General features: G+C 28.4%; 2 protein-coding genes and 1 non-coding gene across 7 annotated transcripts in view; 2 read left to right on the forward strand and 1 right to left on the reverse strand.

Annotated features, from left to right (window-relative positions):
• The window catches only part of LOC103575484 (serotriflin), a 62,981-nt gene that overhangs the window by 27,744 nt on the left and 8,824 nt on the right, over positions 1 to 26,413 (reverse strand). For 2 of the 4 annotated variants that reach the window (XM_014442531.1, XM_008555288.1), the window contains exon 1: positions 8,982 to 10,009. The exons of 1 other annotated variant lie outside the window; for it this stretch is intronic. The gene's annotated coding sequence lies outside the window, so the exon portion shown is untranslated. Of the gene's footprint in view, positions 1 to 8,981; positions 10,010 to 15,019; positions 15,096 to 26,413 lie in introns of those variants that run through there. One more of the 4 variants, XM_053740990.1, reaches the window with a different exon arrangement.
• Positions 16,845 to 16,917, forward strand: Trnat-ugu (transfer RNA threonine (anticodon UGU)). Its single transcript has one exon. It is a non-coding gene; the product is annotated as a tRNA-Thr (tRNA).
• On the forward strand, positions 22,613 to 25,530 carry LOC103575483 (uncharacterized). 2 transcript variants are annotated; one of them, XM_053740988.1, is made up of 11 exons: positions 22,613 to 22,766; positions 22,833 to 23,080; positions 23,245 to 23,337; positions 23,406 to 23,502; positions 23,571 to 23,685; positions 24,126 to 24,246; positions 24,332 to 24,483; positions 24,556 to 24,614; positions 24,689 to 24,800; positions 25,133 to 25,270; positions 25,352 to 25,530. In XM_053740988.1, exons 1-11 carry the CDS (start codon positions 22,625 to 22,627, stop codon positions 25,524 to 25,526), a joined length of 1,452 nt encoding a protein of 483 aa, XP_053596963.1. In that variant the 5' UTR covers positions 22,613 to 22,624; the 3' UTR covers positions 25,527 to 25,530. The 2 variants fall into 2 exon arrangements, with proteins under 2 accessions (XP_053596963.1, XP_053596964.1); XM_053740989.1 differs by lacking the exon at positions 25,352 to 25,530 and having other exon boundaries at positions 25,138 to 25,228.

Genomic DNA, 26,413 nt, shown 5'->3' on the forward strand with positions numbered 1-26,413 from the left:
AAAAAATACACTTTTTTTTTTTTACCGCAATCGGAGTAAAAAAATTGAAGTATTATTTTTTGATTGTCGGTATTTTTCAGCAATTGGTGGAATTTATTTTCCAACTCGATTTTTTATACTTCATATTTTATTTCTCATTTCGTGTTTTACTAGAAATATCGCCAATTTCATTTTTAAAATTCAACTGTCGAAACCTCGAAAAAAAATTATTGTAATTTTTTTTTTTTATCCAATTTTGATTATTTAAATTTTAGACACGAAATCTTGGAAAAAAAATTTTTAACTCCATAATTATATTTATTATATTTTTTTTTGACTAAAAAATGTAAAATTTTTCTTTGAAATATGATGTCATAAAAAATGTAATAGAAATTTATTTATATTTTGATATAAAAACTCGGTTGTTTATAAATTGAAATGAAATTTTCCCTGAACTGTTGAAAAGCAAAAAAACTAAAGCACACTGACATCAAAGAAATATAAAATTACAGTAGCAGCCGGGGTATTTTTCTCGTTTATTAAATAAACCAGCACATTGATCACTTATCGTCTCTTAAAAAATAGTTAAATAAAAAAACCGATGCAATTAATTTGGTACTCTAAATCAGCCTCACATCAGCATCAAGTGCACTCGTTAAAAAAACTCTCGGAAATAAAATAAGTAAAAAGATATAATAGAATAGAATTGAAAAAATGCAAAGCCAAAGAGATTTATTAAAACGTGAGTAATGAATAGAGTCTTTGAAATGAAAGAAATGTGGACTACCGCTACTTAGCAGATGTCAAACAGAATAATGGACGCAGAAAACGACCTTAAAAATAATACAAAAAATAAAAAATAAATAAACAACAAAATAAAAAAAAGAATATTTATCTATTTCCATTTAATTCTCCGGCGGAAGGACGTGGGTGACCCTTTTTGTCCCTTAGGACAATATTTATACTCTTTGTAAACCTAAAATATTTTTTTTCTCATTCCTCCTCAGTCTTATTCACCTCAGCTCAGCTTGTCTTTGATACGAATACTACAGGAATGATATATATATATATATATATATATATATATATTTATATATTTATTCATCGCTTATTGCGTCTACTGACATGACATGATGAGGCTACACATCAAATGTCAACATATATTTGTACGTATATGTATTTATCATATTTATTCCCTCATGAAAAAATTTTCAGATTGAAAAAAAATAAATTGTCATTTTTTTATCAGCGAAAAATGTTTTGAATTTAAATTTCACTAGAAAAATTGCGGATTTTTTGTTACAAAAAAAAATTTTAAAAGCGTAAATAAAAATTTTTTTATTTAACCCCGGAGTCTTTAACCGGTGACTTGACGTGCTCGAAAGAGGCTTGGCAAGAGGCCAGATTCGAGAATTGCCCTCTGAAATACTACGGCGTAGCCTAATTTTCACTGCATGGATTTTTATAGAAAAAATATAATAAAAAAAAATATATATATATATATTATATATAAACAGAGAAGGATAAAAAGTACGAAAACTTTTTTCACGACATGAGTACGTGAGTAAATGAGTTATGTTGGACATTACGGGGTAAATTATAATCTAGAGCGTGTTTTTTTTTTTTGTTTGTTTTTTTTAAGAGAAGTGGGTTACAGCTAAGGGTAGTGGGATAATTAATGTCATTTTTTTTTTTAAATAGATTTAGGTAAATGAATAATTTACGGTAGAATTATTTTTCACAAACAAAAATCAATAATTAAATTATTTTAAAAATAATTTTTTTTTTTTTTAAATTCCCCATTTTACCCACATTTTTTTTTAATGTCAATTTATTCGTGTCATAAAATATAAGTGAGATGAAAAAGATTCAGTGTTAAAGTTCATAAAAGCATGTTCTTACCCCCACCCCTTTTCACGCGACGGATCTGCGGATTCGATTTTCCGGTTCAACTGTCAATTAAATAAATATCAAAACGCTCTAAACTTTAATAAAACATTACCAATCCAGCAGTTTAATTAAACGAAAAAAAAATCAAAATTACAATTAAAATTAATCTCTAAACAAGGATATAATTAAAAACAAATGATATGGAATTACTGAGGTATCAAACACGGAACAAAGTTTGTGTGCGTCAAAGTTGAGTAAAGGGTATAAGTTAAAGAGGAGTAAAGTTTGACAAAGTACTTCTCGTGTAGGTTCTGATCAGAGCGAAGGTGGGGTAAAAAGGCGCCTTAGAGTTGCTGACAGGCATGCGGCCTCGGTTTTAATAGAAACAATGTTTAGTTAGCTGCCGCCTGAAAGTACCAGTCGAGTGGCACCAGTGTACTGATGGTTAAAGCTCAGGCGCATTTTATGTACGCACAAAGTAGAGTTGCATTGGCATTAACAAGCCACGTAAATCCCTCACCAGCTAACACAATATACACAGAATCTCCATTCTCCCAGCCCTTAGTTTAAACCCTCCCACCCCTACTGGCACTAGTACTCGAAGTTCTGCTGGTACTGGTAGTGGTACTACTTGAAACTCTTGTATTTATCCCCTTTAGATGGGTGGTGCTGGTGCTGGTTGTCGTATAACTTGTTAATTAGTAAGAGCGTGTCGCTCTTACCACGAACCAAGCGTCGAAATTGCCCCCAATAAAACCGAGATAACAACGTGCGCCTTAATGTCATCGTTTGCGCGACCTACTGCTCACCTTTTTCCTCTTACTCTTATGTTCACTTGGGTTTCTGTTGTGCTACTTGTGTTTGTAATACTTGGACTTATTTTACTTAAACTTATTCGTCAGCTCCTCTTTTAATGGCTAAACCCAATTAACCCAACCAACCGGTACCCTACAGATACTTTAAACACTTTGCAGCCTTTTATTTCTACTTAACTTTTTATGGCTTTTGTTATTGCACGTAAAAAGTACTGAATGTTGAACCTAAATGTTCTTATTTGTTTTTTGACGTTAATGCTACTGGGCGCTGAATTTTAATGGTGGGCATGAAAATATTTACGGGAGAGATCGCTGATCTTTTTAGAGTTAAGAGTTAAGGGCTCGAGTATTATGATTATGATTATAAATGGACATCATAGGAGGTTTTTGGAAAGGAAATTTGATTTCCTACAACTTTTGTATCTTTGAAAAATCTTCTAGGATCGATATTTTTCGAGATATTGTTTTTTGAAGGTTTGGTTTCGAGGTTAATGAGAAAAATAATTATAAAATTTGAATAATGGGAGTAAGTGGTCGGATGCTTGGAGGAAAGTAGAGTAGATATAGTGAAGAAATAAATAATATATAACACAAGTAAGATCTAAAAGGGTTTAATGTCTGAGAAGATCCTCGGCTCGTTAGACGTAAACTCGAGAGGGTGAAAGTGTGTCATAAAAGGAACTTATTCATACACTTACGTACATACTTGGTATTTAATGTGTTCAACTCTCAGAGCTCAGTGCTCGTACGTCACTACGCGCTTTTACACCCTATGTCATAATCTCTTTATGTTCAGCATTTACCGTAAATATTTTAATATCACGCGCGCATTACGTAATAAAAAATCAGTAGAAACGGCCTCGATGATCAGAATTTAATTTTAATTAAACTTTAAATTAAAATAACTTGGAAACTATTGAGTCTACAAAAAAATTTACAAGGTTATTTTTTGTTGCAAATTTAATTCTCTATAAATTTATTCCTATACATTTTTATCGTATCTTCAATAGATAACTCACAATATCGATTTTAAAGCCAAGTTTATGAAAAAGTTATAAACTCAACGTTATTAAAATTCATGAGACTTTAAACTTAAATTCTGACTAAACTATTAATAATACCGCAAATATACTTCTTAACACTTTTGTAGGAAATTAAATTCTCTGCAAAAAAGGTCTTTACAACTTTATCTGTAAATTCAATAGTTTCGTCTTTATTTTAATTAAAAGCCAGGTTAATAATTTATCTAATTTTCTAATTTTGGCGCGAACATTTTTTCAAATAATTTCTATTGTAATTATTTTTGCATGACACAGTTTTGGAATAGACAATTGTAACTACAATCGGAAATTGTTGGTCATACATTAGCGAATTCTTGCGAAATGGTTAACGATTAATTGCCATGACAATTGGATCGTGGTGATTAATGACATGAGTTGTACTTGTGGGCCAACTGAGCGTGTCTGTCATGTGTACTTGAGTACACATACCCATATATGTGTGTTGACCAGTATGTGAGTATGTGTGAATGATTCGGAATTGTGTGTGAATCTTATCGGATGGAAATTTAATAGCGTGAGTTGACATCCCCGGGTTGTTTATCGAGAAACTCGTCCGCCAGCAGCTGAGTATAACAAAACAATGTGGACCGCCAGGTTTCAAAGCATCAATACTACCACTAGCTGGATATTCTCTTTGGATTTGTTATCCTCTATCTCTGTACCACCGCCACAAACCGGATATTAAACCGCAATTCAAACTGATTAATACTTGAACCAACATACACTGAATTTAGGTGACAAAATTAAAGTCGAATGATATTTGTGGTTGTTATTTCTATCTTGATTGTTTTTACTGTAAAGTTATTTGCTATTGATCGATTGTCATTGATTGCCATTTGTCAGCTTTACTATTTATTTATTTCAAAGTCCCGTTAGTTTTTGAATATTCTTTTAAGCAGAACTTTTTTTTCCACTTACGTTCCCCCACTATTTTTTTTTTTAATGAAGAAAAAAATTTTAAATAATTTTTGTAATTTTTAGGGGCAAGTTGGGCATGTAAAAGTTTCCTCGTTAAATAATTATTTATTGACTAATTAATTAAAAAAAAAATACAAGTCGTAAAAATTTTACAAGCGATTATTTTCTACCGAATATCTGTCAGCGTGAATTAAGTAGTCATCCGTAAATTAGTAGGCAGTATAAAAATAAAAATAAATTTTAATAAAAGAGTAGAAAAAAATGTTAATTCGAGTTGATAAAATGAAATGTCTATTTGAGGAGAATAAAAAATAAATTAATTAAATTTGATGTTAAAAGAGAAATAAACAGGAATATATTATAGAGATAATATCGAATATACAATAGAATATCTGATAGATAATATCGTATGTAAATATTTAGTAAGCAAACGTCATCAGCGTTTATGGTAGGTGACAATACATAGAAACGCGGAAATGAGGGTCCTGCTGCTAATGTTCGTACACGGAATTCCACTTAAAACCAGTAGTTGTTGGTTTGCTATTCTGTAATCATCTGGCTTTTATTCAAACTAAACACCAGCAAATGACCGAGTGAGACCGAGAGAGTCGGCGCTCTCTGGATCGACGTCGACACTAAACTTAGACCATTATTACACAGAGGGCCGGAGGGTTACCCAAGCCCAAGCTTACGCAGCCATTATATACCTTGATGAAATTGAAACCTTTTGTATGAATCATTTTCTCTCTTATCTTTGTTCAGGCGGGATTGCGTTATTATTATTATTTTACTTTGATCTCTGACGTTTTATTAAAATCTCTTCATTCGATATTTTTTTATTCATTTGAAATATTTATTCATTCAAAATAACATCTTAATTAAATTTAAAACGTCCAATTAATATTTTGAAATTCAGACATTATAAACGTGTTTGTCTTTTAATTAATTTCTTGTTAATTTATTATCATTTCTTTTTTTTTTTTTTTTAAATTGAATCTATTCAATTCCTTTGCTCAATATTTTTACAGACAATTTAATAGATTTTATTCTACATAAAGACTCTTTTATATTTTATAGTAAAAATAAACTCTACTTCTTTAGAAATCGACCGAAAAAAATTAATAGGCTTTCTTTTAAATTTTATAGAAAAATATTTTTAAACATAATTTTTTTTTAATATATTAATTAATTATAAGCAATTTAGGTCATAATAGGGACAAGATTTTTTGAAATGAATGGTTCAAATTTTTGATTTTAGGGCGGAAATATTGGTCTTATAAAAAAAGTTTTCAAACAAAAGTTGTAGGAAATTTAATTTTATAAAGAAAATGTCTCTTATGATTTTTTTATACGACCAATATTTTCATCGTAATTTCAAAATTGAGAATTATAATGAATGATTCAAATTTTTGATAATTATGAAAATCTTAATTTTGAAATTACGGTGAAAATATTGGTCATATAAAAAAATCATAAGAGACATTTTTTCTATAAAATTGAATTTCCTACAATTTTTGTTTGAAAAATTTTTTTGTACGACCAATATTTTCGCCGTAACATACCAAATTTGACATTGCCAAAAAAATTCTAATAATTTTAGGTGGCCCAATTTTCCCCTCACCTGTTTTTCTCTATCAGATATTAAAAAAAAATAAAAGCCGTCGATTTTACCTCACTGGCCTTATTTTCCTCTTTCCTATTTTTAAAATCAACAATAAATTTTCGCATTCGTTAAATTATTTTTAAAATTCAACATTCTAGAGCAGAAGTATAAAATTAAACGTAGCATAAAAAGTACAAAGTGGAATGCAGTTAACATGTAATAGATTCACTCGATCGCCTATCATCCCAACTCTCGAGTACTTAAACACTAATTTTACTTTACATGACTCTCGAAGATCGCGTGACTCTAAATACATACAAAGTACAGAAACAAACCACTCGTGTATACAAAATTTCAAAAATTGTTAGTGCTTTTGCCTCAATGCTGCCCCGATCCATACAACGAACTAACAACTCAGTAAACAATTTCATATAATTCTTATAAATTACCTTCAGATAAACGATCGACTTAATTTTTCACCGCAACAGAATTTATACTCGCGATCTCCTTTATTATTTTTCCCATGTGAAAATTAAATCAATAAATACTAGTTACGTAATATGTAATTGCAATCATTCAATATTTCTATCATGACATTATAATTTTAAAAATAAATATATATATTAATAATGCATTAAGCTATTAATTACTCATATGTAAAATAAGTTATGAGTAATGACTAATGAGTAATTAATTGAACACATGTCAAGCATTATTAATAATAATATTATAATTAATATAAATAATACATATATATATATATATATATGATAAATGCACAAGTGCGTTATGAAACAATTTATAATTAATAGCCAAGTATTATCGAAGTAATGACTATAAGTAATAATTAATTAGTCGTGTATACATTTAATTATCTGAGAGTATCTTTTACTTTTGCGTACTGGATCAAATGGATTTCAGTATCAAGTTCTCTTCTAGTTAATAGCGATCGTTAACCTTTATCGTGTTACTGATAATTTTAAAACTAGAAACTAGATCAACAAATGGGGGAGGGGTGGGAGTGCCTCGACGGACTGCGAAAATTTGATAAAAAAAAATTAGTCAATTTTTTTATGAATTTATGAGCGATATCTAGAAAAAACTGGGTTACTTGGAAATTAAATTAAGATTTCTTTTGGGCTTTCCGTGGCGGGAATTTTTGAAAATTAAATTTAATTTAAAATTTGAAATTGGCGGTAAAAATTAAATAGTAATTTTTGTGTAATTAAATGAAGGAAAATAAATTATTTTTTTTTAAAATCTACGTCATACGTGAATTTGGTTACAAATCGATGGAATTGATGGGCTCTGATCAAATGTGTCAGTATGTAAATTTTTTTACTTTTTTTTTTTAAATTATTTTTTAGACAGTGGGCGGAACAAAAGCATAAATCAAACGCGAGCTTAGTAAAATCCCTATAAATGAAAGCAAACTTTGTCATTAGTTCAAAAAAGGATTTTCGTTCATTTGTTCGGTGTACAGTTAAACCTTTTGTCAAAACTTTTAGAGAGATTTGTTGTGAACAATTAATTGACTGTTTGATATTTAAAATAAATGATTTTTAGTAGAAAAACATTTTTGATAAAAACATTTTTTCTATACAGAATACCGATAGAAGAAAAAATAATATTCAATTAAAATCCTAAATTTGATTAATAATATTCACAAAAAAAAAAAGATAATTTAATTTTATCTCTCTATTAAAAAATTTAAATAATACCGACAAGTAATAAACATTTTTTAGTATCAATGAAAAAAAAGTAAAAATAAACAAACAAACCATCAATTAGGAATAAAAAAAATATTATCCAGAAAACACCCAGGCATAATTGAATAGTAATAAATTCGGAGTTATAAATAATGACAAAAATGACGTATGATTAAATAACGGGCGATTAATAAATCAATTACTCTGAAACACCCATCAGCATAATTATAATAATGATAAACTATCAACCACGTGAATGTGAATTGTTTCGTCGTGTCATCGGGTGGTTAGACATCCCGACGCTGAATATCTGTCTCCGGACCGCAGTAATTTATAGAATGCCTATTGCCCAATGTACCCATGTTAATTCATCCACACTCACATCCTCTACCTCAACCTAAGCCTCTTTCTCTTTCTCTTTCTCTTCCTCTTCCTCTCCTCGTCCCCGGGCCCGACCCGTCCTCGGCATCGTCTCTGTCCCTTTCCTATAAAACCAGCCCACTCTCGACTTCTACTCACACAAACACACATGCACACAAATCGATAATTATGGCATAAATCATTATCGCAACATGATTTTGATGAATGATAACTGTCACTCGATTTTACATAATCAACTAATGCCAGTTATTTAATGAATTTCAAAATAATTTTAAATAAATAAAATTCATCAGAGTGTAGGGGAAGGCTGGGCAAAACGGACCACTCCAAAAATTAAAAAAAAATTTTTGTACATCTTTGGGTCTCCCAAATTTTTTTTGACTTTTTTAGGCAGTGGCCCATTTTGTCCGCCAAGGAAAAAATTTTTTTCTATAGCATTTGAAAATTTTGTTTATTTCAAATAAAAGTCAAAAATATTCACATGCGCAATCCATTATTTGCCCGCCCTTCCCTTATATATTCAAATATATATATATATATTTATATGTCACTAATTAGTGACCTTCTATTAAAATTATGTATATATAAAATTTATAAAGTTGAAAGCATTAATTAAGACACTCACCTAAGATATTACGCTGAGTGATTAATTAACAGTCTAGACGTCAAGAGTGTCACCTCTTAATACACAGTAACTGCTAATTACTTATAATACAACCCAATTAAACTTCGAGACGAGTTTATGTCATCACAATCACTCGATACTTGACAAATATAATTATTTATATTTATGTTAAATATCACTTTAATAATAAAATTAAATAAATAAATAATTTATTTATTCAAAAAGTCAATGACCAGCGTTGATAATTTATTTAAACATAAAAAAGTAATAATGAGTTCTAAGTTGGCCCATAAAACAGCCATCAGACAGCTTTGCACTAAAACATCTTATAAACATAATCGAACGGTCTAAGACCTTAACCCACGACGATAAATCACTACGTGTTGGGTTCTTATGTCCGTCTGGTTACTGCTTTACTAAACAACTTATAAATATATTATATTATACCCTTATTCTTTACTCATATTTATTATTATTATCATTATTAGGCTGTTGTTCGTGGGTCAATAACATGTCAGAATTTATAATTTTACAAGATCGACTTCTGACATATTTTGTTATTTATTTAATACTGATAACTGTCACTATTTTTTCTTCACTTAATTTTATTGGTAAAAAAAAAAAGTTATCGAGGCTCGAAATTAACGGAAGCTGAATTAAATCTTTAGAGAAGATTATGGCGAGATAACGAATGTCCAAATACTTGGGACAAATCTGATTGAGTTAAACTTCTGAATGACGTTTGAAATAGTCAGTCTGCGGTAAGAATCTACCACTTGAATCTGCAGTGAACCAGATGGTCACTGGGTACAAGTTAGCACAAGTAATCCTTCACCCTCTCTTGGAACCGCTGACCTTCCGCGGGATCTTAATTTGATTTAAATTTTTTTGAATTAATTTTTGAATTTTTTTTTTACTGCGAATTAGGCTGGGTTGAATGCTGGGTCAAGTGGTCGTTTTACTATTTTTTACTCGGACACACTGATAAATATCAATGAGAGAAGGTAAGATGAGCGTGTAGAACGCGACGCCGGCACGTATCGTACTGTCGGATTTAGCAGCGCGCGGCTCTGGGAACAAGCGCGTAAACCGGGTGGCGCAAACTCTTCGCTCTACTCCAGTCCTGTCCATAAGAACGCTCAACAAAAGTATTAAGTACTTGGCGTGTTCTTGGTACACTAGATACACCCCAGTAAACTACACTAAACTAGTTATGTACATTATATTTTTTTTATATTTATTTATACTTCCAGTCACATGTTAATGTTATGCCATTTTATTTTTTTATCAACGCAAACTTTTTGTTTATGATAACTTTTTTACTTACGATCGATGTAATATCATTGTTGTTTAAACTTAATATTTGTGTACAGTAAGAAATTTAATAACAACTTTATTCTCAAATGGAAATGCATTTTTTTAATGGAATGTTTTTTGAGATTTTCTTTGTGAAAGACTAAAATTACTGATACAATTTTTATTTTTCATAGTCAAGAAAACATTTTGACGGATTAGATTGTCTATTTTTATTGAACTTTAGACGACAGGAAGATTGAGAAATAAAAAAAAATTATTTCAGAACCAGTCCATTTATTTTAACGGAAATGATTATGGTTTTTTGAGATTTTCTATTTTAAAATAAAATATTTAGATATAATTTTATTTTTTTTTATCAAAGTAGACATTTTGACGAGTAAAATGGTCTATTATTTTTTAACTTTAGACGACGGGAAGATTGCAAAAAAAAATTTCTGGATTTTGAAGTCAGCCGTTCGGATTCAGCGGAAACGATCTTGGTTTCTTGATATTTTCTAATTGAAAATGAAATATCCGTCAATAACTTTTTTTGTATATTAAAGTAGTCATTTGAACGTGTAGAATGACGTATTTCATTTTCATTTTAAACAACAGTAAGTGTCAGAAAAAAATTTTCAAAAATTTCAACGAGCCCTACATTTATGTTTTGAAAATGTTTTTTGAGATTTTCTCTTTCAAATAATAAAATTTTATTATCAACAGTCATTTTACATAAAAATATACATTCCAACAAGTAAAATGACGTATTCATATATAATTTTGCCTTTAAAAATATTGAATAATTTTAAAAAACTCTTAAACGCTTGAAATTTCATAATTTTCCCTACGACAATAAATATATTAACTGCTAGCTATTGTTCCACATTGAAGTAAATTCTAAATGAAATATTTTACATCAACAATTGTAAAAAAAAATAATCTCTATTCCAAAATTTGATTCAAGAACTTAAAATTAAAAAATATTTTTTTATGCAGAATAAATTTGTAATCTGAATATAAAATTTATGTACATCGTAAATTTACTCGGGTTGTAACAATAAATAAAATAAAAATACTGAATACTTTATCAGAAATATTCAATAATGTACTCATCGTTGAATTCATTTTAGAAAAAGTCTAGTACATTGATGTAAAGAGCTTGCGAGTTACAAGTTTATTCATATTTCCGCGATCACATTTATCCTGAATCGTAATCGCGTCGAAAAGAAGAATCTTCGGATATATTCCCTGATTTTTATTTTTAAAATAAATAGAAAATTATCGTAATTTCATACGATAGAAAAAATTTCATTAATAATTAATTGCTACGAATAAAAAATAAGTTTCGCGAATAACTTGTTCTGGAAATATTTGAAAACTTTTCTCAAAAAAGCAGGAAACAAAGGGTTTGAAAGCTTTTGTTTACTGCAGCATTTTCTATTAAATAATATGTATAATATATATATATAACATATATGAAACATAGTTATGAAAAAACCTTTGACAAGTACTTGTGAAATAAAAATCTAAATAAATATTATAAAAATAATTATAAAAATATGTTTGGTTTTGTATTAAAATAACAAAAGCTTCTCCGCTGAGGTCTAATGGCTTCGAGTGCAGGGTAAATCATATTTATTGTCAAAAGCTATTTTAATATAATGCGTTTAATAAAAATATTTGCTTTTAAAATTTTTTTATAGACTAAATTGCTTTAGCATTTTATTAAAAATATTTTCAAAAAAAAAAAAAAAAAAAAAGTTGAGTGAATTTCGTTCATTAAAATTATTAGGTTTCAATAAATTTAATTGATTAAATTTTTATTGTTCCAATTTGAATGAAAATATAAAATTTCATTAGAAGACAATGTAATAAAATATTCAAGCCATAAAAAATGATAAAAGATAAAATTTATTTAAACTTATAATTGGGTCAACTTTTTTTTTTACGATATTAATTAGCAATTTATTAATCAAGCCACTCAATAATTCATGATTTCAAAAAAATCTCAGAGACCTCATTCTGAAGAATTTTTTTTTTTTTTTGTTTAAATTTTTAATTATTGGGCCTCAGTTCGACAAAAAAAATTTAATCGAAATTTTGAAGTTTTTGTAAAATTTTTTTTTGCCAAGCAAAATTTCGTTTTCGTACATTAGATTTAAAATAGATTAAGTTTAATAAAATAATTCAGGTTATCGTTAGAAAAACTACTTTTATAACTTTAAGTAGATAAAGACTTTATGTGTCGTGACTTAAAAACCGATAAAATGATTTAAAATATATTTATTTTTTGGGTTCGTCATTTTTTTTTATCAATACGATAAGACGAAGTGAAAAAAAAACTAAATCAAAAATAGGCCGACTATAATTTTTTTTTTTTTTATGGTAAAATTAATTGAGAAAGTTTTTAAATTTTTATAATAATTTTTTAACGAAACAATTTTCTAATTAACCCGTGATCCGAGCATACGATATTAACTATTGAAAATTAGATTCCCGGTCAGCATAAAATTTAAAGCCTCCGGCTTGTCCTATAAATCATATCACTAGAATCGATCCGCGAGCCCCGATAACCAAAAGCAATCTTCCCGCGTGGATTCTCCAGGTTACCGCGGCTTCATTTTTTTCTTCTTCACCCGCTTCGGGATCCACCGTACTCAACTTTTTCACCTTTTACTCTATTTTTAATTTACTTTTTGTTAATTCTTTTTCTCAGTACTTTCGCTCGTTAGGAAACTGTCTTCCAAAGTTCCGCGGTACTAATTCCCCGAGCAGATAAGCCGACATGTTCGCTAAGAATTGACAGAAAAAAAAAAAAATAAAAGTGTAGAGTATGTAGATTGAATTTATTATTTTAGTTAAACATTTAACGAGCAGAGTCGAAATCGCGCTTTTAATTATTCATTACTAAGTATTTTACTTCATTAAGCTTCTCATATATTATTTATCATAGAATACAATATTTATTCAATACTAATAAATTCCCATCAAAAAAAAAAAAAAAAATAATAATAACAAATGTTTATGGTGGCCATAAAACCTTTCTTTAAAATCTTATCTACTCATCAGGTCATTAAAGTCGAGTATATTAAACCTTCAGAGAAAAAAAATTATGCGACTCCCGATCTAAAAAATTTCAAATCATAATAAATATCCCGAAAATTAGCTAATAAGGCCATACAATAAACTTATCACGTTAAAGCTATTATACGTTAGTTAATAGTTCGATTATGCTTCATCATGATCGGAATCTCGAGCGGACCGAGTGGGCTTACTATCCGGTGAACAACAGCAGCAGCTCCAGCAGCAACAAGACAACTAAACTGAACACTAAACTAGTGTAGAGTCCAGGCCGGTCTGCACGGATAGTACTTTCCAAGTAAAGGGTTATGCAGCGCTTTCAGTGCGGTTGAATAGCTGTGCACTCCCCCCAACCTTCATTTATAGCCTCCAGCACCCTCCAGTGCTTTAAACTCACGGAAGAGTAAGAGGTTCCTTGGGAAGTTTCAATCAAGTTAAGATTAGTTAAGATAACAATGCATAGGCGTACTGGCGCTATATATATTCATATCTACACCCATGTGTTATAAATATATACACATACACATATATACATGTAGTAGTCGAAGCTGATCCTATAATTAATAGAGTAGGGTAATTGCAATTAGTTTAGGTATGTCGTTGGCATTAATGACGAATCATAAAAATGAACGTTCGATAAAATATATATATATATATATATATATATATATATATATATATATATATATATGCACATTATATACCCTTATACTCATGTGCATATTATATATTTATATATGTATGTGTATATGTGTGCTTAACTTCCTGGAGCTATAAATGGAAATGAGTGTGCAGTTGAGCTTCGGGTAAGTTCAGATACGGGAGCTGGATCCCAGCCTCAACTCAACAACTTCTATTCTACACCTTTCGAGAGTATAGAGGTTAAATGGATGCGCTAGGCTATAGAATAGTGTAGAATACCACGGTATGGAAAAACTGAGCTTTTTTTTTTTTACTCTTTTTACTGCCCCGGGATTTGATCTCGAGAGCTCGCGAGCTCGTGACATTAAGACCAAGTCGGTGATAAAAAAACCCGAGGAAAATGCACGAGATAAAGGTCGAGTAGGGCTGCTGGGTAATGTAATGTGCTGATGGGAAGTTGGTATTTATGTTCGATGTGAAAAGAAATTGACCTTAACCTTTTGTGGGAAAGGTTGTTATGCCTCTCTCAATTAGCTGAATTTTTTTTACGTCTGATAGTTTTTGTTGGGTGAGAAGTTGGTAATTTTTTGTTGCGAGATAATTAGAGTTTTTTTTTTTATTAGAAACCGTAATTTCGATTGTTTTTGATAATTAAAAAAAAATCATTTATTGAAATTTTAAATTTGAGTCCACAAATTGGTTTTTTTTTTTTTTTTTGTTTTAAAAAAATTCTAAATAAAAGTTTGAATAAAGCCTCGAGCGTTTGCTTACAAAATGAGCTGGGGCACTAAAAAATAAAGTATTAAAATTTGGTCTAAAAAAAAAGCCAAGTGAAAAATAGAGCACCAGTTCAACTCTTAAAAGTATTATTATTATAAAGAGGTATGATAGCGAAAGACAAGAGTTGTTATCGGGGTGTCCGAGTGACCTAGCAAGGCAGAGGCACAAACCCGTCCAACAAGTTGTCATTGTTCCGAGCGTGTGTGCCCCGGGTGTTCCACCCGTCAGCTATTACCTACCCTGCAGTACGAGGATACCAAATGGGCGGCCGCTACAAGATCCAAGAAAGTACTCGAGGGTCCACTTACTCTTGTGCACTGCACTACTAACACCAAAGCTCACACTACACCCACAGCACCTGCTCTCCTATATATATACCCAAGACATACGCAGATACATACTATAATAACAACAATGCCGTGTCAGAAAAGACAATGAAGAGTATACATAAATATAAATACGTACAGGAAATGTATAGAAGGTTAAAGCGACTAAGAAAGGAAATGTGAGAATGAGAATGCTAGAGAATATTCTATACGATCTTAAAATCCCGAGCTCGAGTAAGAGACTGTAATTCCTTCTAGTATTTAGATCATCCACAATGATATATATGTATATGTATATTATATATATTATATATATGTGTTGAGGGTACAGGAGGTTCACTTACCCACTTGACTTTATATTCTATCCCTAGACTAACTCCGGACGTGCAGCATTGCTTTACAGGAAATCTGCATGAAATTATTATTTATCTCGAGTCTAAATTATGTTTGCGTCTTTTGTTCTCGATTTAAACTTTTTTTAAATTTATTTTATAGTATAAATAAAATTTGAATAAGTATTCAATTTTTTATTTTATTAAAATTTCGAGGTCCATTTTACCCTGAGAATTTTAAAGGAGCGTTAAAAAGTAATGGCTGAGAAAAAAAATTAAGTATTTCGAAGCCTGGATTTATGAATTTTTATTTAAAAAAAAAAAAAAAAGTTTTTAGATCCTAGTCGAGGTAAATAAAACAGTGCACGTTAACATTTATTAAATGAACAATGAACAGAGTTTGTTATTACGTAGACTAAAGGAAATGATAAAACAGCTCCCACGTTGGTCACTTTGGCATTTGCCCACAAACCATCTTCGTACTGTACCACTGAAATTTAGTTTTGTTCCCGACGATAACAAGCTACTTCATATTCCGTGTAGTTAAATTTACATTTACGATCCACGATAACTCAATTGTGTTTGCAAATATTTGCATTTATTATAAAATATATAAATAAATAAGAGAAACCGGGGAAAAAATTATTAATATTTTTTTTTTAATTTGTATCAAATAATTGAATTACTCGGCAAATATTATATATTTTTTTAGCTGGATAATCAACAGCTTCAATTAAGCTTTCATAATTAATTTATTAATTGCGAATCTCCTAATTAGAAGTAATTAATAACCAGTGACATTGGAATTATTTTTAAATATTTCATTTCTCAGTTCTGTGGTTAATTTGACGGCTGTTAATTTCGTTGTAATTAGAGACAAGTGCTCAAGTACGTAATATATATACATATACATATATTGATTGTTGACGCATGTAATACGTGACTACATATAGATTCTATTATCGCACTGATGATCAATCGTATTGAGATAATGATAATAATCGGAATGATAATTATTAAGTAATCACTACATAATGTCAGTATGGAATTTACTGTCGACTTAATAAAAATAAAAAAAAATTTTTGACCTTAAGAAATAATTTACTGTGATTATATATTTATTATTGAAAAATTTTAATTGCCAATAAATTATTAAAAATTGAATTCTACGATTGTCAATCATTGAAATTTTTTCTTATTATTAGTGAAGGAAGTATATAATTACATAGAGGTATTATTTTTTTTATGAGAGATAAAAATTGCTGAGTCAAGGAAATAGTGTCTTTTCATTGCGAAATTGTATAATTATTATTTTTTTGTTGAAAATGAATTTTTGTACTGGAAAAATTTACCCGTAGGTGTGTTGAGTCTTATAACTGACTATAGGTTGCCCGGAACATATAGCAGCCTCCATAGCTCAGGGGTTAGAGCACTGGTCTTGTAAACCAGGGGTCGAGAGTTCAAATCTCTCTGGGGGCAAAATTTTTTTTCTTCGATTGTAAAAATAATTTGGCGGCTTTTAAATGACTGTCAGTTAAGAAATATAAAATTTCGACAATTTACTCGCGAAAAATTAAATAATTTATAAAGAAATTAAAAGTTGTGACTTGGAATCCCTACATTATCCAATTTAATTCGAAATTATTTTTTACAAGTTATCAATATAAATTTTTTTTAACCCATAGACCCGCAAAAATTTCTAATTTAATTTCAAAACAGGGATCAAGAGTACGAATTTCTATGATAGTAAAATTTTATTTATATTCAAAAAATTTTTTTCAATTACTCAGATTTTTAAAATAAAAATTTCATTACTTTTAATTTCATAATTGAAATCAAAAATTTAATTTTAATTATAAACATTTTTATTTAATTTTATCCACAGGTTTGCTAACGATGTAAAATCAAATTACTCCATAATATAAATACATATATATACATGTATATAGTGTAACATCAATTTATATAGGCAACACGTAATAAAGTTAATAAACGAGGTAAATAAACATAAAATGCGCGTATGCGCGATTTAAATTTATCCGCTTTCATAACCCGGAATAGTAAACTGCAATTTAAACATTTTATCAATATTTAAAAAATTATTTTAAATTAATAATTACCTCGTTATTAATTTATTTTAAAATAGAGAAATCAGTAACTCGACAATTTTTTTTTTTTAATGAATAAAAAAGTTGATTATGTTTAATTAAAATTTGTGGGGATAAAATGGCTAAAGAATTAAAATAATATGATGTATTTTTAAAAAAATATGTAATCCCTCTTTGGTGTTTAATTCCACAGAGGATTTTTGAAATTATAATAAAGAGCGACTTGCGTAGTTTTTTTTTTTTTTTTTTTTTTTTAACAAAAATTAGTAACATAGAAGAAGTATATAATCTGGACGGAATTTTAGTGAGATATAATTAATAGTGAACGTGATGAGTATCATATCATAGAAATGGAATGAAGATTAAAGCGGGAGCTGAGCCGTCAAAAGAAAAATCCTTTGATGTCTTTTTAGCCCTTTTGCGTCCCTCTGCTGCGCAATTTTCATTTTATAATTATCGTCATTTAAAAGCTATATTTATTTACATCTTAATCAAAAATTTTTCTAAGGATTCTTATCAATTTCAAATGAATAACAAATTTTGTGAATGCCTTGCTAGGGGATCGGGAAAGTAGTAATTAATTGGTTTTAATTATAAAAGAGATAAATAGCGGAGAAATTTTCCGCCGGAAAACTGTTAAAGGAGACGCAATATTGAGAAAGTTTGTACAAGAGCTATTGATATATTTAACGAGATATAATATCCTGTTGCTTTTAATAAGACTCTTATTACAAAGAACATTATTGATACGCGTTTTCAAAAGCTTCACTTCTGGGTACTGTGAAAAATTTTTTATAAAAAATAGAAAAGAAGAGTTTGTTAAAAATAATATTTAAAAAGTTGAAAAACTTTTTAATGGTTGCACTGAAAAAAGATGTTCAACTTTTAATTACTAAATAAATATTTTTTAAAATTATTACGGTGGCTAAAATTACATTGAAATGAAGAAATTTTCAAATTTCAGAAAAATACTAAAACTCTAAATTAAGACAGCAATTTTTTTCTTTTTTCAATGCTATTTTTATTCAAAAACTTGAAAAAATCATTATCGCTTTGCAAACGCTCGCAAAATGGAGTCGAACGTCTGACAAAATGGCGGCCTGCGCGCGCATGACATAGGCTCAGAAAAATTTATCGCAAAATAGGCTGGTGGAACGAAACCAAGCCCGTAAGCTTTGATATAAGAAATACATACGAGAGCAAAACGAAAGTGGGCAAGTTAGGCCACCAAAATTTCATTTCAAGAATTAAATCAAAATTTCAAATCATTAAAAAAACTGCAATCTCAGCCACTTATTGCTCTCTATCATACCATGGAATGAAAAATCCGAAAAACAATCTGAACTTTACCCCAATAATAATAACATAATATCTTAATAATGATCTGATAACCCTCGTCGTATTATTTACTCCAAATTCCTTAATCTCCGCTCGTCAGATCTCTATCTAAGTCCTTTTGATTGCGTTACGTATCGGCTTGATAAGGAACCGAGTTTGGCTATCGGTTGTAAATCCCAAGGCCATTGTTACATTATCCCAGAAATCTTTATAATTGTTATCTCAAAAAAGTTTTATAAATATATATAGTTCATAATTATTTTTCCCACAATCCCGACACCCGATCGCTTAATTTTTTATTTACTCTCTATTCTATTCCTTTTTTCCACAAAAAAGATCTATGTCTGTAAAGTATATAAATATATATATATATGGCGACTTTGCACACCAACGAACGCTAGTCACGTTTATAGACTTTTCAATTTAGTTTCTGCACACCAAGTGCGCTGCATACATGACGAAGTCTTGGTTGTGTCGGTAAAATCTTATACACAACCGTTTATATTTTCAAAGCGACAGCATTCTTTAAGCCATTATGATTTTTCTTTAAATTATATATCATATATACATATATTCATATATATATATGTGCATTTTTATATACTTTATACCCCAGGAAACAATGACACAACAATAAAAAATGAAAAAGAAGCTTAAAAAGTGAGAAAATATTGTATTTTGTTTTTTTTTTTTTTTTATACTAAAATGTATGTATAGTTTACGACAGTATACAGAGTGAAATATAAAAAGTGTTGAAAGGAATCATAGTTGGTGCAGCAAAGAAATGGGAAAATAATTGACTGCGACGCAGCTTGCAAGAGCTTTCGTAAATTTTATTTGATATATAGTTTTACTAAGAATTGTTGTTATTTATGGAACTGAAAGTAATACTACTCAAAATATATATATATATATATATATATATATATATATATATATATATATATTTTTGTACAAAATGTTATAGATGATTTATATATTTATTTATACTAATGGAATGTTTGGTCTTTGTTTCTTTTTCCTGTCAAAAATTCTGTCGGGCACGATATTAAATGCAATCTGTACCTCAAGGTTATGATGTACAGTCGTTTCAAAGTCGATTTAATATTCTGTGTTTTGGTTTTTCTTTTTAAAAAAATGTCAACTCGAATTTTTAAAACTCAATTTATTAGACGGCATGATTTCTTCTCATACTTTTTAAGACTTTTCACTCTGTATCTTTTAAACTATCAGTCCTACGGTTTTTTTTCACGAGACCGAAATTGTAGAGAATTAAATTTCCTACAAAAATGCTCCTGTTAACTTTTATCGTATTTTGATAACTCAGCCGGAAATTTGATTTTGAAAATTTTTTCGAAAACTGATACTGACTTCAATTAATTGATGATTTAAAATTAAAATTCGAGCTCAAGGATTAGAGATACGAAAAAAGTTCAAAAGTCAAAATTTATTTAAAATAAAATTTCCTTTCCAAAGACCTCATTAAATATATGTTTATCATATTTGGTTTCTGTAGAATTAAATTATTAATGACAGTTAGTAGCCGCGGGAGTTTTTGACGTTTCTTTGCCTTCACTTTTATTTTATTATTTAAAACAATCTTTTAGCTGAGTTAAATATTTATTCAGGAGAGAAAATAAATAAAAAACAAAGAAATATAATAAGTATAAAGAGTAATAATCGGTTGTTAGAGAGAAATTCGGTTGATTTGAAAAGTTTAAAAGATATGGATGTCAGTAATGAGAAAAAGAGGGTTAGAAAAAAAATATATATATATTGTAGGAAAGTAAGAAAAGTGAGGGTTGAAAGTAATAGGAGAACGTAGTGACGGTATCACTCTGACAAAAAGGGTAAAAGATCTATATATTAAAAGAGAAAGACGTAGATGAGTGGGAAGACTTTTCTGAGGATTAATTAAGCCAGGACGGCGTAAATTGCACGGGGTATCCGATCTGTTTAAAAAAAAATAAAGAAAAAAAAACATTAAAATAAAATAGAGTTTAAAAAAAGATAAAAAGGTCATCTCGAAAGTTTTAGCTCTTCTCAGTATTCCAGGAAATTAATTTAATGGAGAATTGAAATTTTCAATAGCCAGTTCAAGTAATAAAACTGAGAAAGTTAAATCCCAAGATTGATTACGGTTTTTTTCATTGTGTCAGTTGTATAGCTACAGACTGGACGTTTAATTGGCTCACTATTTACCCTCAGTGTTCTTTTATTTATTTATTTTTTTTTTTTTTAATTATATTAATTAACTTTAACCCCGCCTTTTTAATTTTATTTATTAAAAAGAATTTTATTGGGAATTTCAAGTCGCAATAACTCGCAGGAAATTTAAGATAAATATATGTCATATGAGGTCATTGGAAAGCAGGTTCAATTTTCTAAAAGATTTTATATAAATGTTTTGGTCGCATCTTTGATATTTTAGTTTTGTAATTTAATTCCAAGAAAATTTTTCTAGAAGACTGGTTCGTATTTTTAGATGCATTAATTTGAATTTAAATTACAGGTTAATTATTAGAGATATGAAAAAAATGAAAGAAACCAAATTGATAGAAAATTTAATTTCCTACAACTTTGCTCTCATTGAAAAATTTCATAAAATCAATTGTTTAAGAGTTACGGTCATTCAAAGAACGAAACAAAATTTGAATTGAAATTTTTTGTTTTAAATTTTCAAATTGCCGCTAAATTTTGCGTAAATAAAATCAATAAACGATTTAAAATTGTTAATTTTTGCTAATGAATAAATAAATGACAAAAAAACTAATTAAAAAAATAGAAAGAGCCGAGATAAAAGAAAATGTACCCATATTGATAGAGAAAAAAAAATCTGTCATGTGTCACAGAAAGGCTGACGTACAAGTGAAGTTTTATTACCCAGGCTTTAATGGCTTAAATTTTTTGTCAATCTCTACCATCTCTACTCTTTGCTAGTATTACTAGTATAGAGCTCGGGTCCATGTATTGAACACCGTAAACTTGATTTTTCGTCGCGCTCAGTACCTTATCCACCGAAAATTAAATTGTGCCGGCAATCGCTGTCAAATGGATTCGATGATAGACATCCAACAAAATTTTCTTTTTATTCTTATTTCAGATTTTTTATTCATCTAAAAAAAAAAATTCAAACCTTTTTCTTTTACTCCCTAACGGATAATTTTCTAGTGCATTTTCAATGAAAGTTAAAATTCTTCCGGTAAAATTAAAAAAAAAAAACCCGAGTCAGTCGGGGGTAAAATGGACACTAAAATTTTAAATAAAAATTAAATTTTTTATTGAGTATTATGATTTTTATCTCTGTAGCTAAAAATGGTCATCTCGAAAATTTTCAAAGAAATTTATTTTTTAAAAAAATTTTATTTTACAAAGTGGAGTTTCATTGTGACCGAATCAGTTCCATTCCAACGATGACTTTGTACACTGATAAAATTTTTAAAAATATAAATCAAGACGGAAATGTTGGATTCGGTAATTAACTTAATTACCTATAAGAAACAAACTATAAAAAAAAATATGTGGTAACTTTATATCAGCTTATCAATAGCTTCCAGCACTTAAAATAACGTTATAAAGGTAAATGAGTTTTTTTTTTCACAGTTGTAAATATTTTAGTAAGTGAATGGACTAGAAAAAAATTTTCAAATTTATATTTTTTACTAAAAGCTATTTTAATTTATAATTAATTTTTTTATGTAAATACTAGAATATTTATTTCATTGATAAATTATCAAATAATGAAATTATTTTTAAGCCAAATTATATTTAGTATTTATTTATTAATAAAAATAACTGCCGGTGCTTTGAATTATCAAGGATTTCCTAAAATTTGCCATCAAATAGTACAGCATTCATTCCAACTGTTCGACCATGGGCATGGTAAATTATTTAGCTTTCATTATTTAAATATATAATTTGTTAATGAGTAAAAACTTTAAATTCAAGATTACACACAAATAACCGAATGTAAATTCGTAAACGTCGAAGTAGACGTTCATGACTTTTTACATAAGGACAAGTTGGAGTTGAAAATATTTTATCATAACAAACAAATTGAATCGCTGGAATTACATAAAACTGAGGGATTGTTAGCTAACGGAAGTACGCCAGTTTATGTAACTAAATTAATATCAGGAATTAATTACACTGATATTAATACTAACTATGTGTTTAAAACTTTGAATATTGATAAGGTAATTAAATGTACTTGTGATTATAATTATTCAAAGGGCCGAGTGAAATAGAAAATTTATAATGCGTTTGAAAGTTTTATTTTAAATTTTGAATTTCTTTATTTTACCCGGTTCATTTTTATCTATTATTATTATTATTATTTATAATTTTAATTATTTTACAGTTTGTACCAGAAATGGGAAATTTTACTTTATATCATGATAAAAAAAAAACTGCATCAATTATAGTTTTTAGAAAATCTCATGGTTTTCATGTGGTAATTAATTTGTTTTTTATAATTTTTTTTCCGATTGTCATAATTTTTAATCACAAATTTTGTTCTAGGAAGGAAATATAGGTAATCATGTACTCCGTAGATTGCCACATATTTATTATCTAAACACAAAGTATGTGTATTTAAAATTAAGAAAAAAAGAACAAGGTATTTATTAGCGCAAAATAAAAAATAGAGCGAAATTTTAATTCAAAATTTTTTTCTCATCCAATTAGACAATGAGTGGAATAATTATGTAAATAAGACGGACTTGTCATATGATTTACAAGTACCTGCTTTGAACAATGTCACTATTAATTTTTTTGTCATACTTGACAGTTCTTCCGTAAGGTAAAGTTAATTTTTGAACCGGCTTCAGTAATTTTTGAATCTCGCGCCTAAACTATTGGTCCGACAAAAAAATGATCTGATATGATTTTATAGGAAATTTCATTTCCTACAAAAAAGGTATCTTTCAAAATTTATGTAAAATTATTCATTTAAAAGTTACAGGCATCTAAAGATTTTTTTCTTTTCCAAAAATAATCAATTTTATTTTTTCAATAAGAATTTTGATTTGTAACTTTCAAACTATTGACCTTACGGTAATTTTATGTAAGACCTTTTTTGTAGAAAATTAAATTTGCTACAAAATGTATTCTAACAATTTTTTTGTAAAATCAATAGTTTAGCCATAATCAAAATTTTTCAAAGAAATATATCAATTTTCTTCAATAAATTTTCTAATTAATAATATTATTATTAATTGTTAATGAATATATTTTATACAGTAATATGCGTGAGGAATTTATGGCAACACTTTTAATGTATTACAATTACATCGACATGTTTCACGGAAACTTAACATCTCCAAAAATACGATTTTCTATCAAAGGAATTGTCATCCCATCGGTAAATACACAAAAAATTGAACTTTTTATTTAAAAAACAAAACCTTAAGTTACAATTATCATTAATTATAATTTTTTCAAACAAGTTGAACGAATATATTCCATATTTGGGAAATAGTCGTATAGGAAGTTTATCTTTGAATATATCTAATGTACAAAAAACAATTCAAAAAATGGTGAAAGTCCACAATAATCTACTTAATTTAAACAACCACGATATTATCACAGTTATGTCACAGTATGTATGATACCAATAACAAAAAACCAAATAACCAACTACATATTAAATTTATTACTCATATTTTTTTAGGCGACAATTATGCGATAGAGATGTTGGTGATGAAACAGAAGATAATTGTTATGTTTCATGTAAATTATTTATTTATTTTATTACAAATTAATAGTGAAATTTAAAAATAATTGCTTGACTTTATATTTTTTAGCTACATACAGTGATAATATTTGCCAAGAAAGTAAATATCCAAATATTATTATATTAGTTCATGCCGATTTTCAAGGCTTCCATGGTATTTTTTTGGAAGCATTGTCTTCAATGTAAATATATATATGAATACAAATATAAAGAAACTCGGGGCAAAATAACACACTGATGAGACAAAAAAATTTTTTGTTTGAAATTACGAGTGACGTTTATAAAAAACGGGCAAGTTAACCGGCCCGCAAATTGCGGGAAATTTAAAATTTTCAGTTAAATTTATTTTTTCTTTATTTTCAAAAAATTTTTTTCAATCATTGTATTGATAACCGAAGGGTCTCATTTTGCCCTGAGATCCCTTAGCATCAAATTTATTTATTTTTGAAACCTAATTTAGATTTTATTACAAATCAGATTTATTTTTATTAATAAAAAAAAAAAATATTACTAGTTTAGGATACTATGAGGAAACAGACGAGCGTCAGGAAAATTGCACAGGATTCGTGCAAGAAGAAATTTTTTACAGTGACTTAAAATATCCTTTATCATGGAGTCCTTGTATTATCGAACGTTACTCCAATCAATTCAAGTAAATCATTTCTAGTTTCCAACAATTAATTTTTTATTTAAAAAAAATTTTTTTTCCTAACTCGACAATTATTTTTTGCAGGAAATCCGACTGTTCGTATTTCAATGGAGGTGATAAACATCTTATATTAAATAATACTCAACCATTTGGCCCTCAAAATATAACATTTAATGAATTATTTGCCCTTTCAAAATATTTAGTAAACGAATTTATAGAAGATGCAAAGAAAAAAAGTGCTAATCATACACACGTGTAATAAAATATTAAGTTTGTATATTTTTGTATATAAATTTTTTTTTTTTTCGTAGGTCTTAATAAAATTATTTAGATTTTATAAAAAAAAAAAAAAATAACAGTAATAATTTTTAAATAATAATAGGGGCGAGAGGAACATTCTTTTTTTTTTTTAATGATATTCAAAGTGAATAGAAATAATTTTAATTTTTGCGGGCAAAATGGAGAACCCCTTGAAAAATGTGAAAAATTTTGGGGATATCCCATTTCCTATATGTATATATATTAAAAATGTTTCATAAATGTTCGATGCCTGCATATTGAAGGCCTGGAATAGAGGCAATAAAAAAAAGCGATATGTAAATTTCGAGTATAAAAATAAATTAAATAGATAAATAAAAAAAATTGGTGAGAAACGTTATATAGAGAAATAAAAGGACCACAAGCTATCGTAAAACTGCGGTTCAACAAACACAACCAAATAGTAGAGATAACAAACCATCAATCTACCGTAAATTTAACGATTCAATGAATTGACGAATCCGTAACCCATTGGTTCATACCAATATCTACACACAAGACTAGGTTATAAAAAAATCTACAATTCAAAATATTTTTGATACCGTCATTCAATTATCTATAACGTCATTTTAGATTTCTGCTTCTATACATTTTTTATTATTTTATTCAATTATTATTTTTTTTTCTATGCCCCAATTTTATAAACTTGTCCTATACATTTTCAGCCACCGCCCAAAGAAGCGGATGTTTTAATAATTTGGGCAGATCAGTCTATGAAATAATTTCTATTTTCTAAATAACTGGGAAACTGCTCTACTAATTAATTCCAAAATTACAGAATACCTAATTTATAATACACACTCTCAATCAGGGCGGTAATTATTTGAA

This window comes from Microplitis demolitor, chromosome 7, assembly GCF_026212275.2.
Source record: "Microplitis demolitor isolate Queensland-Clemson2020A chromosome 7, iyMicDemo2.1a, whole genome shotgun sequence".
NCBI classification, from domain to species: domain Eukaryota; kingdom Metazoa; phylum Arthropoda; class Insecta; order Hymenoptera; family Braconidae; genus Microplitis; species Microplitis demolitor.

Bases quoted from the DNA above. Each gene is read 5' to 3' on its own strand.
- LOC103575483 (XM_053740988.1), top strand. From the start codon at position 22,625: ATGAAATTATTTTTAAGCCAAATTATATTTAGTATTTATTTATTAATA. The intron at 23,081-23,244 runs GTAATTAAATGT...ATTATTTTACAG, and splicing joins AAACTTTGAATATTGATAAG to TTTGTACCAGAAATGGGAAA. The intron at 24,484-24,555 runs GTATGTATGATA...ATATTTTTTTAG, and splicing joins ATTATCACAGTTATGTCACA to GCGACAATTATGCGATAGAG.